This window comes from Apium graveolens, chromosome 2, assembly GCF_009905375.1.
Source record: "Apium graveolens cultivar Ventura chromosome 2, ASM990537v1, whole genome shotgun sequence".
Classification (NCBI taxonomy): domain Eukaryota; kingdom Viridiplantae; phylum Streptophyta; class Magnoliopsida; order Apiales; family Apiaceae; genus Apium; species Apium graveolens.
Window position 1 is genome coordinate 6,119,018 of NC_133648.1, and position 23,709 is coordinate 6,142,726.

At 31.4% G+C, this 23,709-nt stretch overlaps 3 protein-coding genes across 5 annotated transcripts; 2 read left to right on the forward strand and 1 right to left on the reverse strand.

Annotated features, from left to right (window-relative positions):
• The first annotated feature begins 1,184 nt into the window (after nucleotides 1-1,184).
• Nucleotides 1,185-3,133, forward strand: LOC141706812 (allene oxide synthase 1, chloroplastic-like). The gene has a single exon (XM_074509653.1). It carries the CDS (start codon nucleotides 1,400-1,402, stop codon nucleotides 2,972-2,974), a length of 1,575 nt encoding a protein of 524 aa, XP_074365754.1. The 5' UTR covers nucleotides 1,185-1,399; the 3' UTR covers nucleotides 2,975-3,133.
• A 184-nt stretch (nucleotides 3,134-3,317) lies between these two features.
• On the forward strand, nucleotides 3,318-5,669 carry LOC141706813 (allene oxide synthase, chloroplastic-like). 2 transcript variants are annotated; one of them, XM_074509654.1, is made up of 3 exons: nucleotides 3,318-3,659; nucleotides 4,002-4,152; nucleotides 5,006-5,669. In XM_074509654.1, exons 1-3 carry the CDS (start codon nucleotides 3,639-3,641, stop codon nucleotides 5,470-5,472), a joined length of 639 nt encoding a protein of 212 aa, XP_074365755.1. In that variant the 5' UTR covers nucleotides 3,318-3,638; the 3' UTR covers nucleotides 5,473-5,669. The 2 variants fall into 2 exon arrangements, with proteins under 2 accessions (XP_074365755.1, XP_074365756.1); XM_074509655.1 differs by having other exon boundaries at nucleotides 4,006-4,152.
• A 900-nt stretch (nucleotides 5,670-6,569) lies between these two features.
• LOC141706811 (wall-associated receptor kinase-like 14) lies at nucleotides 6,570-10,807 on the reverse strand. 2 transcript variants are annotated; one of them, XM_074509652.1, is made up of 3 exons: nucleotides 9,940-10,807; nucleotides 8,245-8,313; nucleotides 6,570-8,162 (listed from the first exon to the last, which is right to left on the reverse strand). In XM_074509652.1, the coding sequence occupies exons 1-3, from the start codon at nucleotides 10,697-10,699 to the stop codon at nucleotides 6,937-6,939; spliced, it is 2,055 nt and encodes a 684-aa protein (XP_074365753.1). In that variant the 5' UTR covers nucleotides 10,700-10,807; the 3' UTR covers nucleotides 6,570-6,936. The 2 variants fall into 2 exon arrangements, with proteins under 2 accessions (XP_074365753.1, XP_074365752.1); XM_074509651.1 differs by having other exon boundaries at nucleotides 8,245-8,319; nucleotides 9,940-10,806.
• Between the last annotated feature and the right edge of the window lie 12,902 nt (nucleotides 10,808-23,709).

Sequence of the window (23,709 nt, forward strand, 5' to 3'; positions counted from 1 at the left end):
TTATCTTTTAATATCCTGTCCAATTGTTAATATTTGCTAGATTTTTTCACCAATTTGAGTAAGAGTCACTAAATTATATATATATATATATATATATTTCTTTTTTATTTCTTTAAAATTCCGTATTCCGTCCAAGTTCTAACCACTTAGTGAGACCGAGATATGTTACCTAAAAATTATACAAACAAGATAGCAAAGATTATAAAATTTTGAATACTTGATGAAATAGTACAAAATACTTTGACTAAAATGAAGCTTCCTTCCATACACGACGTTAACAGCGCACATTTGCATTAAATATGTGTACTATGTATAGTATGTGTAGCAGTGTGGGTGTACTAAATAATAAAGTCAAGGAGATGAGTCCTGTTTGACTGGTTTTGCCTTCATACCTCATCCTCAACTTTCTTCCATATTATCTCCGTCCCAATTTATATGTTATATTTGATTTTTTATAGTTAAATTGACTCAAATTTGATCTTAAATTAAATATTAATTTTTTATTATTTTGAAAAATCGAAAATACTTATTAAAGTAGATTACATGTCGTTTTTAATGATATAATTTTTATATTTTTTTCGATTATATACTATTTGAAATTTCCGGTCAAAATTTGATCAATTTAACTGCAAAAAATCAAATAAGACAGATAAATTGGGATGAAGAGAATATTATTTTGGCTTCACTGTTTTCCGGAACGAGGCTGTTTTTGGGACTAAGTTTCGAAATTTGGAGGGGTATCCGTTTGGAGATATTTGTCAGGGTATACTTTTGGAGATGCATAATAATACAAAATGAAAAAGTATGAAAAAAGTAAAAGTGTAAATTAACTCATAGTAAAGTTCTATCAAGACCGTCATTTGAGACATCGGAAATTAGCTATGTTCTATATTTAAAATATTATAAAAATATTATTTAGTAAAGTATATTTTACGAATATTTATAATTTATTAAAATTATTGAAGATAATTTAAATTTAATAAGTAGAAATTGTATGTTCTGCATGCTGAAAATTTTTGTGCAAACAATAAAAATAGAAAACATTATCTATCATAAAGGAGATCTGGCCGGTATCAAAATCCAGGTTGTTCCAATTTAACTTTATTATGAATAAATACAAATGTCATGTAAAAATATGATAAAATTATTGATTTTATAGAATAAAGCCTCATTTTTAGCCGCAAAAATGAAACAAACACACGTGGTCGGAGAAATGAAACGCTCGTTTTAATTATTTTCCGATGAAAACCCATTACGCAGAAATGTAGTAGTTTCTTTTGCCTTTTGCCTCCTTTCAATAAAAGTCGTCGCACCTTCTTTACCAGAAACAAAATTATAAATATCTCTTCACAATCTCCACTCCATTAACACAAACATTTCAACTTACTTTGCATCCAAAATGGCATCAATCTCGTACACATCCTCCTTCACTTCTCTTCAACTCTCATCTCAACCACCTTTCAAAAACACCACAACATATAATCCCCGTGCCTTCCACGGTCGTACTCGTATTTCCGCATCCGTATCCGACACCCAACCACTTTCGGCGTCCACGCAACCCGAATCCACTAACCTCCCGGTCAGAAAAATCCCTGGAGGCTGCGGGTTACCTATGATCGGCCCGCTAACCGACCGACTAGACTATTTTTATAACCAAGGCCGGGAGGAATATTTTAAATCTCGAATCCAAAAATACCAGTCAACCGTTTTTCGAACTAACGTGCCACCCGGACCTCCTATTGCATCAAACTCCAACGTTGTGGTATTACTTGACGGGAAAAGCTTCCCGGTTCTTTTCGATGTTTCGAAAGTCGAAAAAAAGAATTTGTTCACGGGCACTTTCATGCCTTCTACTGAGCTAACAGGCGGATATCGAGTTTTATCTTATCTCGATCCGTCTGAACCAAACCACGAGAAATTGAAGAAATTATTATTTTTCCAGCTCAGATCAGCTGCTAGCAAAGTCATTCCAGAGTTTCATTCGAGTTACAGTGAATTATTCGAAAAACTCGAAGCTGAAATAGCTAGTACTGGGAAAACAAGCTTTACTGAAGCTAATGATCAGGCTGCGTTTAATTTTTTAGCCCGAGCATTGCACGGTGTCAATCCGGCTGATACTAAGCTCGGCTGTGACGGCCCGAAACTTGTTAGTAAATGGGTACTCTTCAATCTCCATCCGTTATTAGTCCTTGGACTCCCGAAGCTCGTAGAAGAACTGTTAATCCATTCAATTTCACTGCCACCTGCTTTAGTGAAAAAGGATTATAACAGATTGTACGAATTCTTCTACGAGTCTTCGGGTTTTTTACTCGAGGAAGCAGAGAAGAATGGTATTTCCAAGGACGAAGCGTGTCATAATTTTGTGTTTGCCACGTGTTTTAATTCGTTCGGCGGAATGAAGTTTCTGTTTCCTAATATGATGAAGTCAATTGGTCGTGCGGGCGCGAAGGTCCACACGAAGTTAGCCACCGAGATCCGATCTGTGATCGGATCTAACGGAGGGAAGATAACTATGGGAATAATGGAACAAATGCCGTTGATGAAATCAGTTGTGTACGAATGTCTTCGTATTGATCCGCCTGTTGCTTCTCAATACGGGCGTGCAAAGCGTGATTTGATCATTGAGTCTCATGATGCTGCTTTTGAAGTGAAAGAAGGGGAAATGATCTTCGGGTACCAGCCTTTCGCGACTAGGGACCCGAAGATTTTTGACAGGCCTGAGGAGTTTGTGCCTGATCGGTTTGTTGGGGAAGGAGAAAAATTGTTGAAACATGTGTTGTGGTCTAATGGACCCGAGAATGAGAGGCCAACAGTTGCGAATAAGCAGTGTGCTGGCAAGGATTTCGTGGTTTTGGCTGCGAGATTATTGGTTGTGGAGCTGTTTTTAAGGTATGATTCATTTGAAATCGATGTGGCTAAGGTTCCTATTGGAGTTTCTGTTACTGTCACTTCTTTGAAGAGAGCTAGTTTTTGATTTTCCGGTGGGTCGGAAAGTTTAATGGGCCGGGTCGGGTTGAGTTCAGGTTCTAGTGCTCTTAGTGGAATGTGATATTTTTGCAAATGTGCATTATTTTTTAGCTTTTTCAGTCATTCATATACTTTGGGAATAGATAATATTGTCATGTTGAGTTTGGATCTTTGTGATAAAAAAATGTGTTGGTGAAAGTGTTGTTTGTTGTCCCAATCTCTCTTTTCTCCTTTTTCCACATGCTTGTGGATGCTGTCTGCACTTGCTAAACCAAAACGTGACAATAGAATTACAAATTATTACAAATTGACCAAAGTTTAAAAGTTTGCAATGGCCACCATAGTCCATGAAAAAGATAATGAAATGAGAAAAGTAATTGTATTAATTAACTTGATTGATACAGAGATGAGTTCTTATATTTATACTACATGAATGACATCATATTCTAGATCTAATTCTGTTACATAATGGAGCTGTTATGCAGCTGTGAAACTTGGCTAATTGTTTAATACTCCCAACTGCAGAACTCTATATTATACTACTTGTTTTTTAGTATTAGAAGTATCTGTGGTATATGTATCCATAACACTGGGAACAGGTAGTTCTGAGGATCACTTGAAAGGAATCAAGAACTATTATCGAACTGAACGAGGTGGTGAAGATACTTATCATGGTCCAGGGACCAGGACAGGTATATCTTCTAAACTTACTATGTTGAATTGATATTACTGCCATTTTTATTTAGTTGTGTTTAGAGATTCTCAATTCTATTTATTTGGTTTTGAAAGCAAGCGTTTTGATAAGGGTGCTTCGATAATCGCAGACAGATTGGCTTGAACCCTCAACCTCTTGTTATCGAGAGAAGAGGGATAGCCTCGAGGCTAGATGCTATGGATTTTATTATTTTGTTTTCACTAGTAGCATTTGCCTATTTTTTAACAATACATTGTGTAACTATTAGAGTTCCTTGGATAAATTGCTTTATGTTCTCTGTTTGTTACTCAATTCTTTGATCATAGTTTGTTTTCTGTAGATAGTTAGGTACCCAATTCTAAATCTCCGTTATCACACTATGGATCTTCGTTGGAACCTTGGAGCTTTAGAAGAGGTGGTTATGCAAGTGCTGTCCTCAACCTTTTCCATAAGGGCTTCTAGGCACAACGGTTTAACTGGTGTTTGGGTTGGTATGTTGTGTAATCATCTAGTTGATTTTTGTTAGTATATGCCTCGAGATATCCAAATTTCTACTAGAGCTTGATCGGTTCAAGCATGAGTTTCATGTCAGTTGAACAAATGCCCAATTGGCCTAAGAATACTATGAATGTGGCGTTCTATATTAATTTTGGATAGATCTTGTCTGAATTCGAACAGTTGCATTATGCCAATTCGAGCAGTTGCATTATGCCTGTCGGTGTATCTTCAACCATTGAAAATAGATAGAGTGCACTTACGCCGTTCTATAAAATTGAAATCACGTTCCATATAAATCAGTAAAGTTTAAGAAAGGATTTGCCTAACATACCTCTAGTTTCATTTTTATTTGTGATGCTTATGCTTTGTTCGAACATATCAATTTATTTTTATTTGTGATGCTTTATGCTTTAGTCGAATATATCAATTTGTGATTGTCTAGTAGGAACCTAATTTTCTGTTTCCCTAGTGACACATTTTTGAAATGACTCTTAATTGGCTGATTGCTATCCCAGACGGAAGTTTTCAATTTTGGAACATAATTGATCACAAGGATGTAATTTTTATAGAGAATTTGGATCAATAGTCATTTACATATTAACTTTATGCTGGAAAATGAATAATCTTCAGTGAAATTGTTGAAGTTGAACTTTTTTTCTTCATTCATTGGATGAACATAAACATTATGTTAAGTCAGAAGGATATTCCATCTATTGAAATTTGATTGGTCACCTAGTAGTACAATGAGTATCTTTGATATTGTTTGATCTGTTACAATGTTCAGTACATTTATAATATTGTATGACATAGATCTATTTATTCGGAGAAATATTTTGATTACTGCAGGAGATCAGAAAGTAGCAGCCATCGGCCTGTTGCTGAAATCAGTTGTGTACGAATGTCTTCGTATTGATCCGCCTGTTGCTTCTCAATACGGGCGTGCAAAGCGTGATCTGATCATTGAGTCTCATGACGCGGCTTTTGAAGTGAAAGAAGGGGAAATGATCTTGGGGTACCATCCTTTCGCGACTAGGGACCCGGAGATTTTTGACAGGCCTGATGAGTTTGTGCCTGATCGGTTTGTTGGGGAAGGAGAAAAATTGTTGAAACATGTGTTGTGGTCTAATGGACCCGAGAATGAGAGGCCAACAGTTGCAAATAAGCAGTGTGCTGGCAAAGATTTGGTGGTTTTGGCTGCGAGATTATTGGTCGTGGAGCTGTTTTTAAGGTATGATTCGTTTGAAATCGATGTGGCTAAGGTTCCTATTGGAGTTTCTGTTACTGTCACTTCTTTGAAGGGAGCTAGTATTTGATTTTCCAGTGGGTCGGAAAGTTTAATGGGTCGGGTCGGGTTGAGTTCAGGTTCTAGTGCTCTTAGTGGGATGTGATATTTTTGCAAATGTGCATTATTTTTTTAGCTTTTTCAGTCATTCATATACTTTGGGAACAGATAATATTGTCATCTTGAATTTTGATCTTTGTGATAAAAAATGTGTTGGTGAAAGTGTTATTTGTTGTCCCAATCTATCTTTTCTCCTTTTTATCACATGCTTGTTGATGCTGTCTGCACTTCCTAAACCAAAACGTGACAATAGGATTTCAAATTATTAGAAATTGACCAAAGTATAAAAGTTTGCAATGGCCACCATAGTCCATGATATAAGTAATTTTAGCCGATTAAAAGGAGATGTGACATTCGCTTGATAATCAGAGTAGAGGTAAGATATACGTACATATCGGATAATGTCTGTGCTATGCTTAGTTTGGTTTTTGCGTGCAAGGTCAAAAGCATTTATACTTTGCATAGTTAAATGTCAATTGTTCTGTCATTTTACCTTATCAAATGAACCTGTCATGTTTTTTTTTGTTAAGAAACCTGTCATGTTCATTTGATCTTTATGATCAAAATGTGTTGGTTGTCTAAATTTTCCTTTTCTGCTTTATTAAGTGGTTGTCAATGTCCTCACAGTAAAATGCAGCAAAATAGAAAAGCTATAAGCAAGCTCTAAGTTCCGCAGATGCAGTGCAATTGTAAAATATTGCATAATGTTATACATTTAAAAATTATTTACTGTTAAATTCCCAAGTATATATAGATTCTCAAAAACATTACATATAACATTGTAGGTGACTTACTGAATTGTGCAGCAAGTGTAAAACATTACACATAATGTTGCATATTCAAGTATGTATGGTAGTATTATGCTATGATGTAGCCTGTAGGTGACTCTCAAGTCTCACCTGATGAAAAATATAGTATGTAACTGGTCGCGGAATGCTCAACTAGAGTCTAGAATGATGTAAGGCTTTCATAGATACCATAGTTTTAAGAAGTATATATTGTGTATGACTGTATTTGTAGTTTGGTTTGGTGTTTACCTGATCAAGAACTGTATGTTGTATGTGGCAGTGGTTCTTGAAACTTTAGTTTTACAGTTTATAATGTTTTTGGTTATGATTCTACAGACCAAGATCCTTTTGGCACCCACAGATAGTAGACTACTTATATACAATAAGTACTTACAGCAATACCAAAAATCCTTAATCATCTCACAGAAAGCTATCCCCCCGATGAAGGTAAATACTTATAGATTACCGAGTTGTATGAGAGAGCAGACTATTTGTGGATGTGGAGCTTCGACCAGCTTTCCAAGAATTCCGGATAAAAACAGGCAAAAAGTTCTCACCGTCTACTGAATTGAACTCGCAGACAGACCTAATTTCCTGGCGAACACAGATTTCTTGGTTGGCCACTTGTAGTCATGGTATAATATCATTCACTGAGTTTTCTGAGAGAGCAGACCATTTGATGAAGGGGAGCTTCTGTCAGTTGTCCATGAGTCCTGCACAGAAACAGGCGAAAAGTTTTTCTCACTCTCTACTGAATTTGAACTCGCAGACAGACCTTTGTTGTCCAATGCAGATATCTTGGTGGCAACTCTCAGAGGACTCCGGTCTCCTAATGAAGCTGTGTTTATCTCTTCTGTGGTTTCACATTGATTAAGCCTGATTTGTTCTAGTTCAAATGCTACTTCTGTCATTGAAGGCCGCGTTTCACTGTGAAATGCTATACATCTAAATGCCAGTTCTGCCACTTTGTGCATTGATGAAAAGGTTGCGTTGTCTAAAGTTGACACCAGAAGGGGATCAATGATTTCATTCAGTAGCCCTTTCCCAATTCTATCTATAGCAAAAGAAGCTAAATTCACTTCGTTCTTCTGGCGGGTGAAGTCTATCACTTTTAATGCCGTTATAATCTCAAGAAGCACCACCCCGAAGCTATAGACATCACTTTTGTCCGAGAGATGATAGTTTTGGTGATACTGAGGGTCAAGATACCCTGGCGTACCCTGAGGGGCAGTGGAAATATGCGAGGATTCAGTCATACCAATTCTAGAAAGTCCAAAATCCGCGAGTTTTGTCTTGTAGTTGTAATCCAACAATATGTTGCTGGATTTGATGTCTCTGTGATATATAGGAGGGTTTATACTAGAGTGGAGATGTGCAATGGCTTGAGCAGTTTCTGTGGCAATTGTGAGGCGAACCGACCATGCAAGCCCACTGCCTCTTTCTCTATGCAAATGCTGGCAGAGAGTTCCATTAGGCATAAACTCATATACAAGAATCTGTTCATTTCTTTCAATTGAACAGCCTAATAGGCGCACAAGATTTGGATGATTGACACAAGAGAGGAGCTTAATCTCATTCATAACGTTCTCAATGCTCTCTGCATCTGCTCCACGTTTGATTCTTTTGATCGCAACCCACTGATCATCCCCGCGGATTTTTCCACAGTACACAGTTCCGAAGGCTCCAGTCCCCAGTCGACGTTTATCAGAAAAGTTATGAGTAGCCTTTTCGATTTCCTTGTAGGGAAATACAGGTATGCTAAGGCCTTTAGTATCATAAAGTCTGCCAATTCTTCTATGTTCGGTCTTCGTTGCAAATCGACGACGAAGAACTAGTCCAATGCATCCCATCAGCAAAACACCAGCAGTAAGACCTGGAAAACATTGTCATGTTCTTACAGTTAAGCTTTCTCAGGTAATTAAACTTAAGGGCTTGCAAATGAAAACTGGCATTACCTCCAACTAACATGACAACTCTATTGCCTCCTCCACAATGGCCTGCAAAGAACCTCCATATGTTGCACCCTAAATCTATTAACAAGTCAGTGATATAATGTTAACAAGATATCAAATAGAAACTTCAATAACAAATCTGAAACCTGGAAAAATTTTAGAACAAAATTAATTTTCTGTGCAATCATGTATGTTACAAAGGTAGATGCTGGGACAAATTATGAACGGTATGAAAACAATTTGCAAATAAATAAAAGCTTCCATGTAGAAAACCTCGAACCAGTTATAGCTTAACCGATAAATTGTTGAATAACCGGTTCATCTAGTTTGACATGTGAGTTTCAAGTTTGTGAAATTCGGAAATCTGATTCACTCGGTTACGTCTCCAAAATTTGAGTAATCGGCTGATTTTTGAGTACTCGTTTTCAGCATCCAAATACTCGACCAAGTTCTAGCTTAAATTTAAATCGGTTCACTTCCCATTTTCGAGTACTCATTGCTCGTCCGAATTGACCGATTTTTAGAACACTCTCAGCATTATTAACTAAAGTCAGTATTGTCAACTAGTTCCGGTCAGAAAAACTGGCCAAATTATTGTACATAACCAAACGGCCATAAAATTTATGAGACAGTTGTATAATTATATTTTATAATTATATTCAAAACATGATAAAATGCTGAACGGTCGATAACTTGTACACACTCGCATCACATATTCTTCACACAGACGCAAGCATCCAAATAAAGATACGTCTTGCAAAGACATACAAATAATTATGCATCTATATTCCAAGTAGTTTCCCTATTTTCATACTTTATTCGATTAAATAAAGATTTTAGTGCTTGCTATTGGCTCTTGTTTGATGAATGGGCTCATTAAAGTCAAGTTTGTTGAACTTTGTTTTGTTGCGTGTATGAAAAGATTATGACCACATTATGAATTTTTTATGGACTTTGATAATCTTGTTTAGCATTTTCTAATCATGCTGGTTAAGTGGACCTCGTTGATCATTATCAGAGGGATAGCAGCCCTAATCAAATATTGTATATTATACAAATTAACTATTCATTTCTAATTTTTTAAATAAACCAAAAAAATTGTTCATGAACTTGTTCTCAAATGCTGAGTTATCACACTATCATTAGTTGTTCTACCAAAAATTAAATGGACTACTTGTGTACACATATAGGAGTAAATAGGCCGATTTTTCAAAAAATGCAGATAAATTACATGAAAATTGGTTAAAAATATTTGTTCGATTTGACCGATTTCTGATAAATCGGACGATATCGTCCGATAAATTTGCAAATCGGTACCTCAACCGAATAAGTTTGATTTCCGAAATTTATAACACTGATAGGAGTCATTATTATTTAAAAATATTTTTGAATTTTATTTTGGATATATAAGATTACTCTTAATTAATATAATCATAAAAGTAACTAAACCTAGAAAAGAAATCAAGAAGGTTCCCTGTTTTCCTTAACATCATTATTCTTGCATGTAGGATAGTAAAAAATAAATACACAAACGAAACATCTCGGTGTAGCGATATCTCCCTAATTTCTGCGGACGTTATTTGTTCGAACCTTAGTAAATTAACAATTAATTCGAAAAAATAATATTTCCTGCTAAATTCACATGATTTGGAAACTAGTATTCGCCTATTCGGAATATTATGAGTGAAAGAGACGTACCTTTCCGGCATCCAACTCCGGCACTAAATCCATCCCCATGAAATCCATCATCGCAACTACACCGATACCCAGGCTGCTTATTAACAGGCGACGTAATATTAGTGCATGTTGCATCTTTAGAACACGAACAAGTCCCTTGTAACCACCACCCTAACTGCACCACCTGAACTTCCAATGACACAGCTGAGCTATTACTAAAAGTCTGCGTAGACACCGCAGAGATCAGAGACTCACACTTAGTCCTCGTAACATTGACATAGTCGATAAATTCTGTCTCCTTATTTTGCTCCGAATAACAACTTATTTTGTCTTTCTTTATCGATGATCCACAATCTAAAAACTCCAAATTTGTTTGCACTAGAGTACTAGGAATCAAACAGCCTGTTACTGGAGTAGTGCAGTTCTGTAAGAGAATCCCGTTGTCTCGAGTCGGCGCGTAATTTAGGTTAAAGAATTGTTGCAGGGTTTTCATAGGACGGCCACATTCGGCTGGTATGTTTACAAGTATTTTGTCAGAAGTGATTTTTTGCACCGGGAATTCTCCGATAAAAACGGTGTCGTTGATGCAGGTGAGCTGGATTTGGCAAGCAGAGGAGAAGCCGAATGGGAAAGGAAGGTGTTTGGTTGAGCCGCATGATTGTTGGCACTTTGTTGATGCATGTGTTTGTGGTACTAATGTTGATGAGAGAAGAATAAGAAGTGTAATGATATTGATACTGTGAGATGAACTTGCCTGCAATTTGGTTGTGTTTATATTCATGGCATAATAATCTAAGTTGTTGATCAGAAATATGAAATGTTTCGTCTGTTTTGTAGTAGTTAGAAAATGGTAGATGCAGATTATAAAAGAGTTGGTTAGAGTGGTGACAAAGTCAGGGGCAGATATGGAAGGATGACAATGTGAGAATTTTGATGATAAAAGGGAAAAACTGCTTCTTAGAATAATTTAGACTAATAATAAAAAGCAGGAAATTGTTATTTTCGGGAGTTTTTTTTATTAATTTTTAGATCAAAATAGTGGGGGAATAACAAAATTATCCTCGCATTAAATTTTAAGGGGTTATTATTTATATATATTCGGGATCAGTTTTATTTTTTCACCATTCCTTACTCTCGAAATTAAAAAAAAAACAAAAAAAACTCTTCATACAATATTTGCAACTTTATATGCAACATTCGCAAAAACCTTATGTATTTTACAATCTTATATGAAATATTCGCAAAAAGGTCATACATAATGTTTATCGTATTTTTAAAAATAAACTTAAAATAAGAATACTTTTAATATAAAATTTTATCTTATTACTATAATATTGAGAATAAAATTTCATAGTGATTAGGATCACTTAAATTTAGGTTCCCTTAACCTTACTTTTTAATAATACTCCCTCCGTCCCTTTCAATTGTTTACATTTTTTAGAGAGAGTCCGACACGCATTTTAAGGTGCATATTACGTATATTTCTGTAATTTTTTTATAATTTTATTTTTTTGAATAAAAATTAAACCATTTAACTTTTATTCATAAAAAGAAAATTATAAAAATAAATTATATAACTATACTTTTTATGCACCTTAAAATACATATCGACACTTCCTCACAAATGTAAACAATTAAAATGGATTGAGGGGTACATTTTAGCAAGAAATGGAGAGAAAGTTGTGTAAAGAAACCAAAATACAGGGGATGTTGTAACAAACTCAGTTTGACAAGTAGTGATGATCTACATCTATCTGGTTGTATATTCATACCCACTCTCCGTACTCTCCACTCTCCACTCTCCACTCTCCACTCTCCACGATAGTCTACTCCTACCGTCCAGACATTTGTATATAGACATAGTAGTAAAGTAATGTTATTTTTGAGAATTTTGGTAAAAGTAGTGGAATGAGAGAGAAGGAAAAAGTATAACTTAGCGAGATAAAAGTATAAAGTTGAGTAAAGTGGTGGGCCAATCAATATTTAATGGATTAATTGAATGTAGTGGCAGTAAATAATAGATGTAGTTGATTTTTATATTATTAAATTTTTGGTAAATTTGAAATGTATAGAATTGAATGAGATATAAAAAAGAAAGTGTATAAAAATAAATGGGAGAGAGGGAGTATTAATTTGAGTGTGAATGCTGATTTATTTTCTTGCCGCTTCCTGCCAAATGTGCGCTTACTAACTAGCCACACATTTCTAAAACCCTAATCTCAACGAATTGATAAATATACAAATGGGCGGTCCCAGCCAGAAAATGGTCATGCAACAAACAATTTTTTAATTGTTGAATCAATTATCTAACAATTATAATTCAAAAAAAAAGTTATAATATGATTCAGAAATATTATTTTTTTTCATTTTGATCACGGACACAGATAATATATACGAATATATTAATTGAACTTGGATTTTATACTTTCGTAAACTCAATAACAGTTGAACAAATCACCAGTTACTCAGTTCTGAGTCTAAGTTGTGGAATAAGAATTAAATGGATTGCCTGGAATTGTGATCATCAGGGGTGATCACGGTTCGGGTTAAATCGCGTAATCCGTATAAATCGAATCGATATTAAACCGATCTAAACTGAAACCGAAATGTGGTTTATGGGTACGGTTCAACTATTTTAAAAATCCGCGGCTTATGGTTTTTGTTTTGATTTGATTTTAAACCAACCCGCTTCCGATCCGAACCGCATTAATATATATATATATATAATTTTATATTTATGATTATATAACATAAAATAATTATATTCAATAATCAGTAACTAAAATTGTGTATTGTGTATTTATTTCCTTTAAAAATAATGTTGATAAATTTTTTATTACTATTACATTGAATATTTATTATTACAACTAATTAATCAACATGTTATTAAACGTTAATCATTTGCAACTAATACGAATGTTATACTTTACTACGATAGAATAAATAAATATATTATTACTTATTTAAATTGTAAGAAAGAAAGTTTAAATATAAGAAATGTTGCTTAGAAAAAAAAGAAAATAAAAAATATTACTTTATTTCCCGAATACACTAATAAGAAATATCTTAAACCGTCAAAATCCGCTAAACCAAACCGAATAAAACCGAACCGAGTGTTTTGGTTTTATTGGGTTATAATATGTGGTATGGTTTAAATTTTTTCAAAACCGCAATTATGCGGTTTGGTTCTGATTTAACATATAAACCGAATCAAACCGGACCGCGATCACAGCTGGTGATCATATTTACCCATATAAAAACGTCACATACTACAAGAACATACAACTCGATACTTCCTCAACATGTGCAAAGTAACTGTATAATATTAAAGCATTCTAGGGTCACCATTAAAATAGCGACCGTTGCTGACAAACGAAGTTAAAAATGAGGATACAAAAATATAAAATTAGGGTCGCTATTAAAAACTGCTCTGATGCTGAAATATGAATGATAAGAAATTCGAAGGCATGAGGCCTATTATGGCATTATATATGGGTTGTATGTCTCTTATGTTTCATATTCTTCAATTGACAATATAAACTTATTCTCGTATAGATGGTAAATTGACAGGATAATTGCTCGCGTTTTTTCTTTGCAGACCACTTATATATGGATCGAATGTATCTTATGTTTTGTATTCTTGAACTTACTTCGATAATATTAACTTATTCTCACGTAGGAGGTAAATTGATGAGATAATTGCTCGCATTTTCTTTTTTGCAGACCCATTATATATATGGGTCTAATGTGTCTTATGTTTTGTATTCTTGAATTTACTATGACAATATTAACTTATTATCACGTATAAGGTTAATTGACGGAATAATTGCTCGCATTCTCTTTTTTGCGGGACGTTTGATAGACTTTAAATTCGGTCCCAAAATCAACATTAAAATACTGGAAAATAAAATTATTATTAATTTGGAAGATCTGTAACTAGTAGCTTTTTCTAAAGAATTTATAAGTTTAAATCGTTTGGTGGACTTTCAGATAATTGCTGAAACTTTCTTTACAATAATTTATGGAAAGGCTTTTTGAACCACTTATCCACTAGTATAAATTTAGTTGATTACTTATGATACTGTCTCATCATAGTGGAGTTTCATCATCAAAACATGAGGATTTTTAATTAGTAGAACACACAGAAAAAGTATGTACGTACCTTACATGTACAGAAAGTAGATTTAAAATCTTTATTGGCAATATGATTATATTTTTACTTTGCATTATTAAAAAAACTAGCATAATAACCCGGGCATCGCACGGGTCATTTTTTAGAATTTTTTTATGCATCATGTAATTATAATATTTTTAATTATTTTTTTACTAATAAATGTTATACAATGTCTAACGTATATCAAATACAAGTTGATTATTTATCAATGTGTATTATTTTCATAAAAGACAATACCAAATTACACAACATTTCAAATATAACTCATTAAACAATATATATATATATATATATATAGACAAAAGTTCAGTGGAACCCGTATTTTATTTGGAGATTTGGAGTCCGTTTATAGGCTGCTAGATTGGATGAAATGCATGTCTCATATTACATTATAAAATAAAACATAAAACGTGCTAGATTCGATGAAATGTACGTCTTATATTACATTATAAAATAAAACATAAAACCTGTTATATTGGATGAAATGTACGTCTCATATTAAATTATATATGTATAAAATAAAATATAAAACTAAATGTATTACTTTACATACATTAAGTAGTTTATTTTTCCTTACTCAATATAATTCTTTTTATCTATAATTTTTTTTTATTTATGTATAAAAACATTTTTTTGTCATTTACTCTACATCAAATATATTAAGCTATAAATTTTATTAGGCTAAGTTATGCATTAGAACTTTACTTTTGAATATAATTTTCAAATATTATTTGTTTATTTTAAATTATATTTTTTATTTAGATTTTAAAGTACTACACTATATTTATAAAAAATCTACAAAATGTTTGCACTCTATTTTTTTTTTATATTTCACATAATATTTTTTATTCTGCAAGTTGCAATATATTTTTTATTTAGATTTAAAAGCACTACATGTTATAATTTTAAGTATTACACTCTATTTATAAAGTTCTACGATTTGTTTTGTACTATATTTTTTTAATAATTTTTTTCACAAAATATTTTATTCTGCAAATTGTATTATATTTTTTTTTATTTAGGATTAAAAGTACTAAGTTTTTATTTATGCATAAATACTTTTTTTGTCATTTACCCCACATCAAATATATTACATTATAATTTTATTAGACTAAGTTATGCACTAAAACTCTATTTTTAAATATATTTTTTCACATATATGTGTTGTGCATGTTAAATTATATATTTTTATTTAGAATTTAAAGTACTACATTTTATTTATTTTAAAAAAATCTACACTAAGTTCTGCACTATAATTTTTCTAATATAATTTTCACATAATATTTGATTTTGCAAGTTGTATTATATTTTTTATTTAAATTTAAAGTACTACATTTTATAATATTTGATGACCACGGATAATAAAAATAATGATTAGTGGGAGAGATAATGGCAGATGATTGTGTATAGTGAATCAAGTAATAAATGGGTACACAAATGTTTAATTTAATTGTTATAACATAATATTTAATCTCACAATGTAATCTAATCTAATGGTTGTAAGATAGGTCTCCAAGGTCTCCAAATAAAATGGGTCTCTATAGAAAAATTTTCTCTCTCTCTCTATATATTTGTTTGTGTTGTATAATTTATATTTAATGAATGAATATAAATAGTGTACTCAATATACGTTTAAAACGAAACGATTATACTTAATTTGTAGAATGTCGTTAGTATGTTCACGAATATAAAGTTAAAAAAATAACATTTATGTTGAATACAGAGTTAACCAAAAATTTTGAATTTTATTTAAATAAACTATATATACTGATCTATATTATTATTGAGTTCACTACTAACTTACAATTAACTTACTCAATTTAAAAAAATAAAAAATAAATAATTGAAATTAGGATGACTTGCAATCATATTATACAATAATGTAAAATTTACACTATTGTTAATATAAAAGTTGAATTTAATGAACATTTTTCAAATTTAAAGTATGTATACATGGAAAAATGTTACTCCATATGTCGCATCATTTCTATACATTTTCCTTTTTGGGGTGTCCCATTTAATTCTATACATTTCAAAACTTACCAAAAATAGTAAAAAATTTATAATATAAAAATTAACTACACCCACACATATTCACTATTTTCTTCCACTACACTAACTTTATACATTAAATATTGATTGACCCCATAACTTTACCCACTTTTCTTACTTTTTCTCTTAACATTCCATTTTTTTCTTAATCTTTGTGCCCAAATCAAATGTATACTTCCTACTGGGACGGAGGGAGTAATTTTTTATTTACACGGTTACGAAAGTAACATTAAGTTATGTGTGTGTGAGCATGTAAATTGTCGTATGTTACATTTCTTAGTAAATTACGATGGTTTCAATTATTTATATGATAAATATCTGATTTATGTACATGTATAATCACTATTAACATCTAGTGAGACAAATAATTATGTAAATAACATGCATTTATAATTATTCAAAAATTAAAATTATGTAATAAATAAATTTGCAATAATTTAAATATGATATTCATATTATCACTGACAAACAATCTATATCTAGTTTTTACGCAACTTAGTATCAATCATGGTTGTAACATAAAAATAAATTATATATTATAAAGTCTTATTATTGATATTCATGATTTTTTTCAAGGATTCCAAGGAAAAATAATAATTATATCTTTATTTAAACCGTTTTTAAGTTCCTTTCATTACTACTCTAATACTTCTTCTTCTAATAATTTGATAATAATGTATATTATTCTTCTAAAATTAAATATTTTTCAATTTGATATAGTTTTATAAATATTAGTTGAACTGGTTAATTCATTTAGATTATTGAACAATATATATATTTTTTAAATAGTATAAAATGCATTGAATCAAATATTACAGTATAGTATAAATATAACTTTTATTTGGATAATTCAAAATATTTGTACAATATTATCTTGATCAATTAATATTATTTATTTAGAAGAATTCTTTTTAAAAAGTTAGTTTTTTTAAAGTGAAAAATGAAAAATAAATCGATTTAATATATCATCGTAGTTTTAAAAAATCTCGTGAGATCTCATATCAAATTTCGAATATTTTAAAATCGGGACAAGTCCCAAAGTTAAAATGCGCTACCAGTGAAGTTAGTAATTTTAATATAAATAATCAATTGACTTGATCTTATAAACACCTCAAATACATTAATTTATATTAACATAAGTTATTAAAAAAATTCACATTATTGGTAAGATATTTTTGCCGAACTTGTAATTTAAATTTACTACACGTAGAATGTGACAATATTTTTCGGCCGGGTCATGTAGTCAAATTTCGAGTATTTTAATTACTTTTTATAATAATAAAATATGTTAAAAATATATGAGATACATTTTCAAACTAAAAAAAGATTAATAAATAAGATAGTAATTCATTTATGTATACTATGTCTAATTTTGTATCCGGAATTTAATTCTTTAAATTTAACTGTACAAATATTCAAGTAAATATCTTCTTTTTACGGAATTCAAGTAAATATTTTTAAAGTTAAATAAAATATTCATTTAGCACACTTACATATTATATGTATGATAAAAAACACATGTGATATTATGGTGTAGTGGTATTCGATTGTATAGGTGGATGAAATATCTCGAGTTCGATTCCCATAAAACAGATTTTTTATATAAAAATTAAAAAAAGGGGTAATTTAGTGTTTTTAATGAGACTTTTTAATCTCACTATTATATATAGAAGAGATTAAGAAAAAGTAAAGGACAGTTTTAATGTGAATATTGTTTGACAATTAGTGCTAGAAATCATCATCATCTATTCTATTGACTTCAAGGAGTACTTTTGCCATTACTGAAAATATTGAAAGATAAAAAATTTAATTATTACATATTCAAATGTTTAAAAATAGCATAATGATTTAGATTAGAAATGATAATGTTTTTGCAATGTAATGACAATAAAGCAATGGTGATGAAGAAAAAGAAAGCCCATAACAATTACCCATTGGGCCTTTGAGATATGGTAAGGATTTGTGCTGATTTAAGTATAGTGGGCTTTCATTTCTAGTTGTTTTAAGAGTGTGGGCTTTTCTTTCTAGATTTGTGCTGATTTATAAGTAGTGGGCTTCATTGTTGAACAAATACTGCACTTGACACTTGCTTTGGTGTTGAACAAATGCATTTCAGGGCTTTTTCACGTAGGTCATGAGTGGAACTTTTGACCTTCCGCCGCATGGGGGACAAGAACTCAACCACCATGCCAATCTTTATAGCTTCTAAAAGTTAATCTTGTAACTATGAAGGTGTAATAATATATCTTGTGTGTGCAGGGTGTAACAAATTAGGCACCATTTTTTACAGAGACTCAAACAGGTAATAGGATTGCAGAAATTTAAACAGAGACTGTACATTACATTACTACATTACTAGTAGGAAATGGCAATAAAAAAAAACTAAGGATCTACAAAAGGATTGTCAACACATTTAGTAGTACTGTTCTGGGGCAGTACTTGCACTGGACTACTAATGCTGCTTTCAGTGTCATCTTTATCATGATCTTGCTCACCACTAGTACTCTTGGTTGAAGGGAGCAACGAGCCCACGAGTGACCGGAATTTATTGACACGCTTCCGTTGTCGTATTCGCCGGAGAACAACTTCCTTGTCTAGTGCACCTGTCTTGTTATTCGGATCGGTCTTCAACTGCAAATGACTGCTTACTATCATTTTTGAGTCCACATTGTAGTTGTTCTTGTTTTCATCATCTTCTTGAGGCTTTTTAGAGATTAACCAAGACATTATGATAGGTTTATGCTAATGGAGATGTAAGTTGTGGAGGGTTTTGTAAGTGAAGTGAAGGTTGGTTTAGTATTATAGCAGAGGGTCTGCATGAAGATGGAGGGTGTGTTGGTTTTGAGTGTTTTAATGTTTGATTGTAGGGTTTGGTCGGTTGAAAGATTCTTTTAGTTGGGCAAAGGTGTAACATTTCTTGGACTTTGTAACCTTGAAATGCGTTATATTTGTCTCTTTAATTTAACTACACCTTTGCTTCTCATATCTTGACTGTTGGGATTTTTAATTCGCATACATTATTAACTAAATCCAATAAAAATGGTCTCTTTCTATTGGTGGAATTGATGTTAATGCATGATATCATTAACAATTTTTATTCAATCACAAATAAGAAGAGTTCATTTTATATCGGAGTTAGTGACTATTGTGTTCTCTTGTGCACACTATAAAAAATCCCTTTTTTAATTAATAGGTCATGATCATTAGTTTTGTAAAAGGCTAACACAACATTTAGGGGTGAGTAGAAAACCGCACAAACCGTAAAAACCGCCCGCACCGCACCAAACCACACCGCAAAACGCGGTTTTTAATTTTTGTGGTGCGGTTGCGGTTTGAATTTTTAATAAACCGCGCGGTGCGGTGCGGGTTGTGATTTTAAATTTCCGAAATGCGGTTCAAACCGCACCGCACCGCAATATTTAATATATTATAAATATATATATACACACACACTTATATTCCTATCGGTAACATAAAAAACCATTTTATATTCTTAGTTAAACCGAATTTCACCAAATGGTCATAGCATCCTTATTGAGTTAGAATTATTGGTTAAATTCATTAGGAATTCAAATGGACCACACGATCTTCTGACAAATAAAAAAGAGACTACACAATTTTTTCTTTGTATTTCTTCACTAGGAAAACCAAAATCCAAGTATTTATACCAGTGAACTAATATGTTGCATTCTGATTTACTAAAACTATTTTCGGAAATTTGATTAAATTTAAGTTTTGTATTTATTTAATTTTTTTGAACTTGTAAATTATAAACCGCAGTGAACCGCACCACATCGCACCGCATTTTCGTGGTGTGTTTTATGCGGTTTTCGAGGGTACGCAGTGCGGTTATGGTTTGGAAATTTGAGCAAACCGCATGTGCGATTTAGTTTACGGTTTGAGGAAAAAACCGCACCGCCCGCACCGCGCTCACCCCAACATTCACTCTCACGTTCACCACTCTTGCACAGTATCTACTGATTACTTTTATGACTGGTGACGGAGGCAGAACAAAAATTTAGAGAGGTCGGTTTTAAATAATAATTTTAAAAATTAAAAAAATAAAGTTAAACTATTAAAAAAAAATCTAAATTTAAAAAAATACTTAACTTGTATTACTTTATTATCAATTATAAAATTTACTCGAATAATGATTTGAAATGTTAATAATTTTGAATAAATAAATATGAAAATAAAAAATTACAACAAACAATGGTAAAAATTGAAAAATAAAGAAAAAAAAAAATACTAAAAGAACATTACAAGATTCGAACAAGGGTTTAAGTGATGATGAACAAGGTTTTTTTTTACGGATGATGATGAAGAGGTTAAAGGCCCCTGATCAACAGGTACATTTGCTATAAAATAATACTCCTTCCGTCCCTAAAAACGTTTACTATTTGTGTTGGACACGTTTACCAATATACACTTTTTGATTGTTAATATTTTTAATTTCGTATTAATATTAAATATAAAAACTTCATTGTATTAAAGTACTCATAAATACGAATCCAACAAAATCACTCACGACTATATTTGATATTATAAATTAGACGTAAATTAGTAATCAATCGATTACCGAGAACACTACAAAAGTCAAAAGAGGAAATATTTAACAGGACGAAACGAGTATCAGAAAGATCGTATTGGAAAATCTAGGGGGTCAGGGCTCCCTCTGCACTCTGTCGTCTCTGCTTATGACAAAGGCGGACAAATTACCTCAAAAATAAATTTATCGGACAGGTAGCTTAAATTCCCGTTTATGAGATTTTAGTCTTACTTGTATTCTGTTTCGGGTAAGACTGAAGTTATATTTGTTAAAAAATATAATATCTTGTTTCGGCCTTCTTCTCCTATCTTAGATCTTAAGATTTTAACCACCGGTTAGTTATTGTGCCCGGAACCAGAAAATGATTCTAATTGTGGTTCGTGTGTAAAAAATGTACCTGTGGTAATTGCATCAGTAATTGCATTATTGTTTATTGAGATACGTGGCGATAGCTCAACAGTTGTCTGATACGTGGCGGCTTGAGGGCACCTCGATTTTTGTGTCACTTTGCCTGTCGGTGATTGACGAGGGGATCTACCTAAAAGTTAAATTTAATGGTTGAATCAGGTTCTTGACTTGCAGGATGGGAGGTAAAAAAGAATGAGAAATAATGATTTGTTAAACGGCCCAAAAGAATAAGACGGTGAGATGTGAGCCCAATATGCTCTCCCAATGGGCCTCCCTCGTAAATTGTACTAGTACATAATCCGTGCGTAGTACGAGACGAGATCAAAATATCAATATCAAATAATGATTATAAAAAGTTAGTTTACTTTTTTATTAAAATATATAATAATAAATAAAATTGTATGATTATTGTAATTTTTCTTTTTAAATTATATGTATTTTTCATTAACTCAAATTTTATTAGAACAATAAACTCAACGTTATTATGAATCTGTTGTTCAAAAAAACACAATTAATATTTTACATCATAACTTTAGTCGCAAAACGAATGATGGATAATTTAAAAAAAAATTAAATCAACACTACTAAGTAATTGCATATGAAATTAATTATTATTAGCTGAATTTGTGTTTTTATATAGTTTGAGATTGCATACATTTTTCCAATAAAATATTCATTATGTATGTATAAATTTGCATTTGGTGCTAAAATTGAATTATGTAGGTATGAATCTAGAAATTACAATGTATATACAATTCCGTTTATATAAAAATAATATAAATATGCAGTGTTCTAAAAAGCGAAAATCGGGATTGTTCGGTGGATGGACCTTTCAGTGATTAATCGTATAATTGGTGATTAATCGGAGTATTAATCGAAAACAATTTATTTAATAAATGATAATAAATAATTCTATTTAAATGTCACTAACCTTAAATATAATTTACAAAAATAAAAACACATGTCATTAATTCAATATTGATGTTTAAATGGTAAGATTAACAAAAAAATGAATGTTAATTATTATTTTTCGAAAAACTTAAATTTTTCTTATTTTTTTTATTAATTTCAAACTTTAACTGATTCAACCGATTTTTGACCCGGATCGACCGATTTTTCCCGAACTGCCCGACTTTTGACCGATTTTTAAAAAAATCGTACTTTGACCTGATTAACGATTAATCGAGACGGGACACGTCCGAATTCTGATTATTCGGCTGATGAATCGGTTAAGCGACCGATTTTTAGAACACTGTAAATATGTGGTATATAATAATAAAAAACGGGTAAAATATTAAAAATAGAATTATAAGTCATATATGAATAAAAAAAGAATAAAAATGGTATATTTAGAGCTATAGTAAGATTTAAAAAGGGGTGAAACCGAATGTTCGTAAAACCGAAAAGGGGTGAAACAAAAGTATCCCTTAAAAAATGGTTTCCTTATTAATTAATAATAACACTGTTTAAAGAATTCTATTTTATTATTTTAATAAAAAATTTAAAACAATTCTTCGAAAAATAGAAATATCGTAACTATAATATGATTCCAATCTATATTTTGTTAAAACCAACATAGAACTCTACATGAAAGAGAAATATATGGGTGAAACCAGAATACGGCGTAACCGTACTAAGATGAAAATCAAGAAATAATTTAGAGTTTTACGAAAATAGAATTGTAATCATATTACGGTTTCAACAATTTTATTATTTTATAGTGGTGAAACCAAAATACAGTTTTTATAATATTCATACCATTTTATTAAAATGGAATTATACCAACAAATTAAAAAAAAATTAAATTAAAAAATTTCAATTTAAACATATGGCCTATTTACTTGGTCGTGGTTCATATTTCTCGGAACCTATTTAGTTGAGCCAATTTATGAACTAATTTATTTTAAAATATATTTAAAAATAGGATCCAAACCTATAAAAATTCATGGCTTATAAAAATTTAAAAAATTAGTAAAAATAATACATATAGAATTATAAGTTATATAGGAATAAAAAATGGTAAAAATAATACACTTAGAGTTATAACATTATTCATAAAAGGTGAAATCAAAAGGTGGCGAAACTAAAAAATATGTGAAACCAAAGTACCACTTAAAAATAGGTTTGGTTTATTAATAAAGAAAAACGGGTAAAAATAATACATATAGAATTATAACTTATAAGTCATATAGGAATTAAAAAGGATAAAAATATTACACTTAGATTTATAACATGAATCATAAAAACTAAAAACAAAAAGTGATAGAACTAAAAAATAAGTGAAAACAAAGTATCACTTAAAATGTTTATTAATAAAGAAAAACGGGTAAAAATAATATATATAGAATTATAAATCATAAAAAGTGAACCAAAAGATGGTGGTACCAAAAAATAAGTGAAAACAAAATATCACTTAAAAAGAGATTTCGCTTGTTAATAAATGTTATTAAAGTAAACCTGGGACAACTTATACATAGTGCCGAAAGTTAGTATTCCCTCCATCTCGTCTTATTCGGATTTTTGCCGGTCAAATTGACTTATGTTTGACTGAGATTTATTAATAATTTATAATTGAACAAAATAAAAAAATTAGATCACCGAAAAGTAG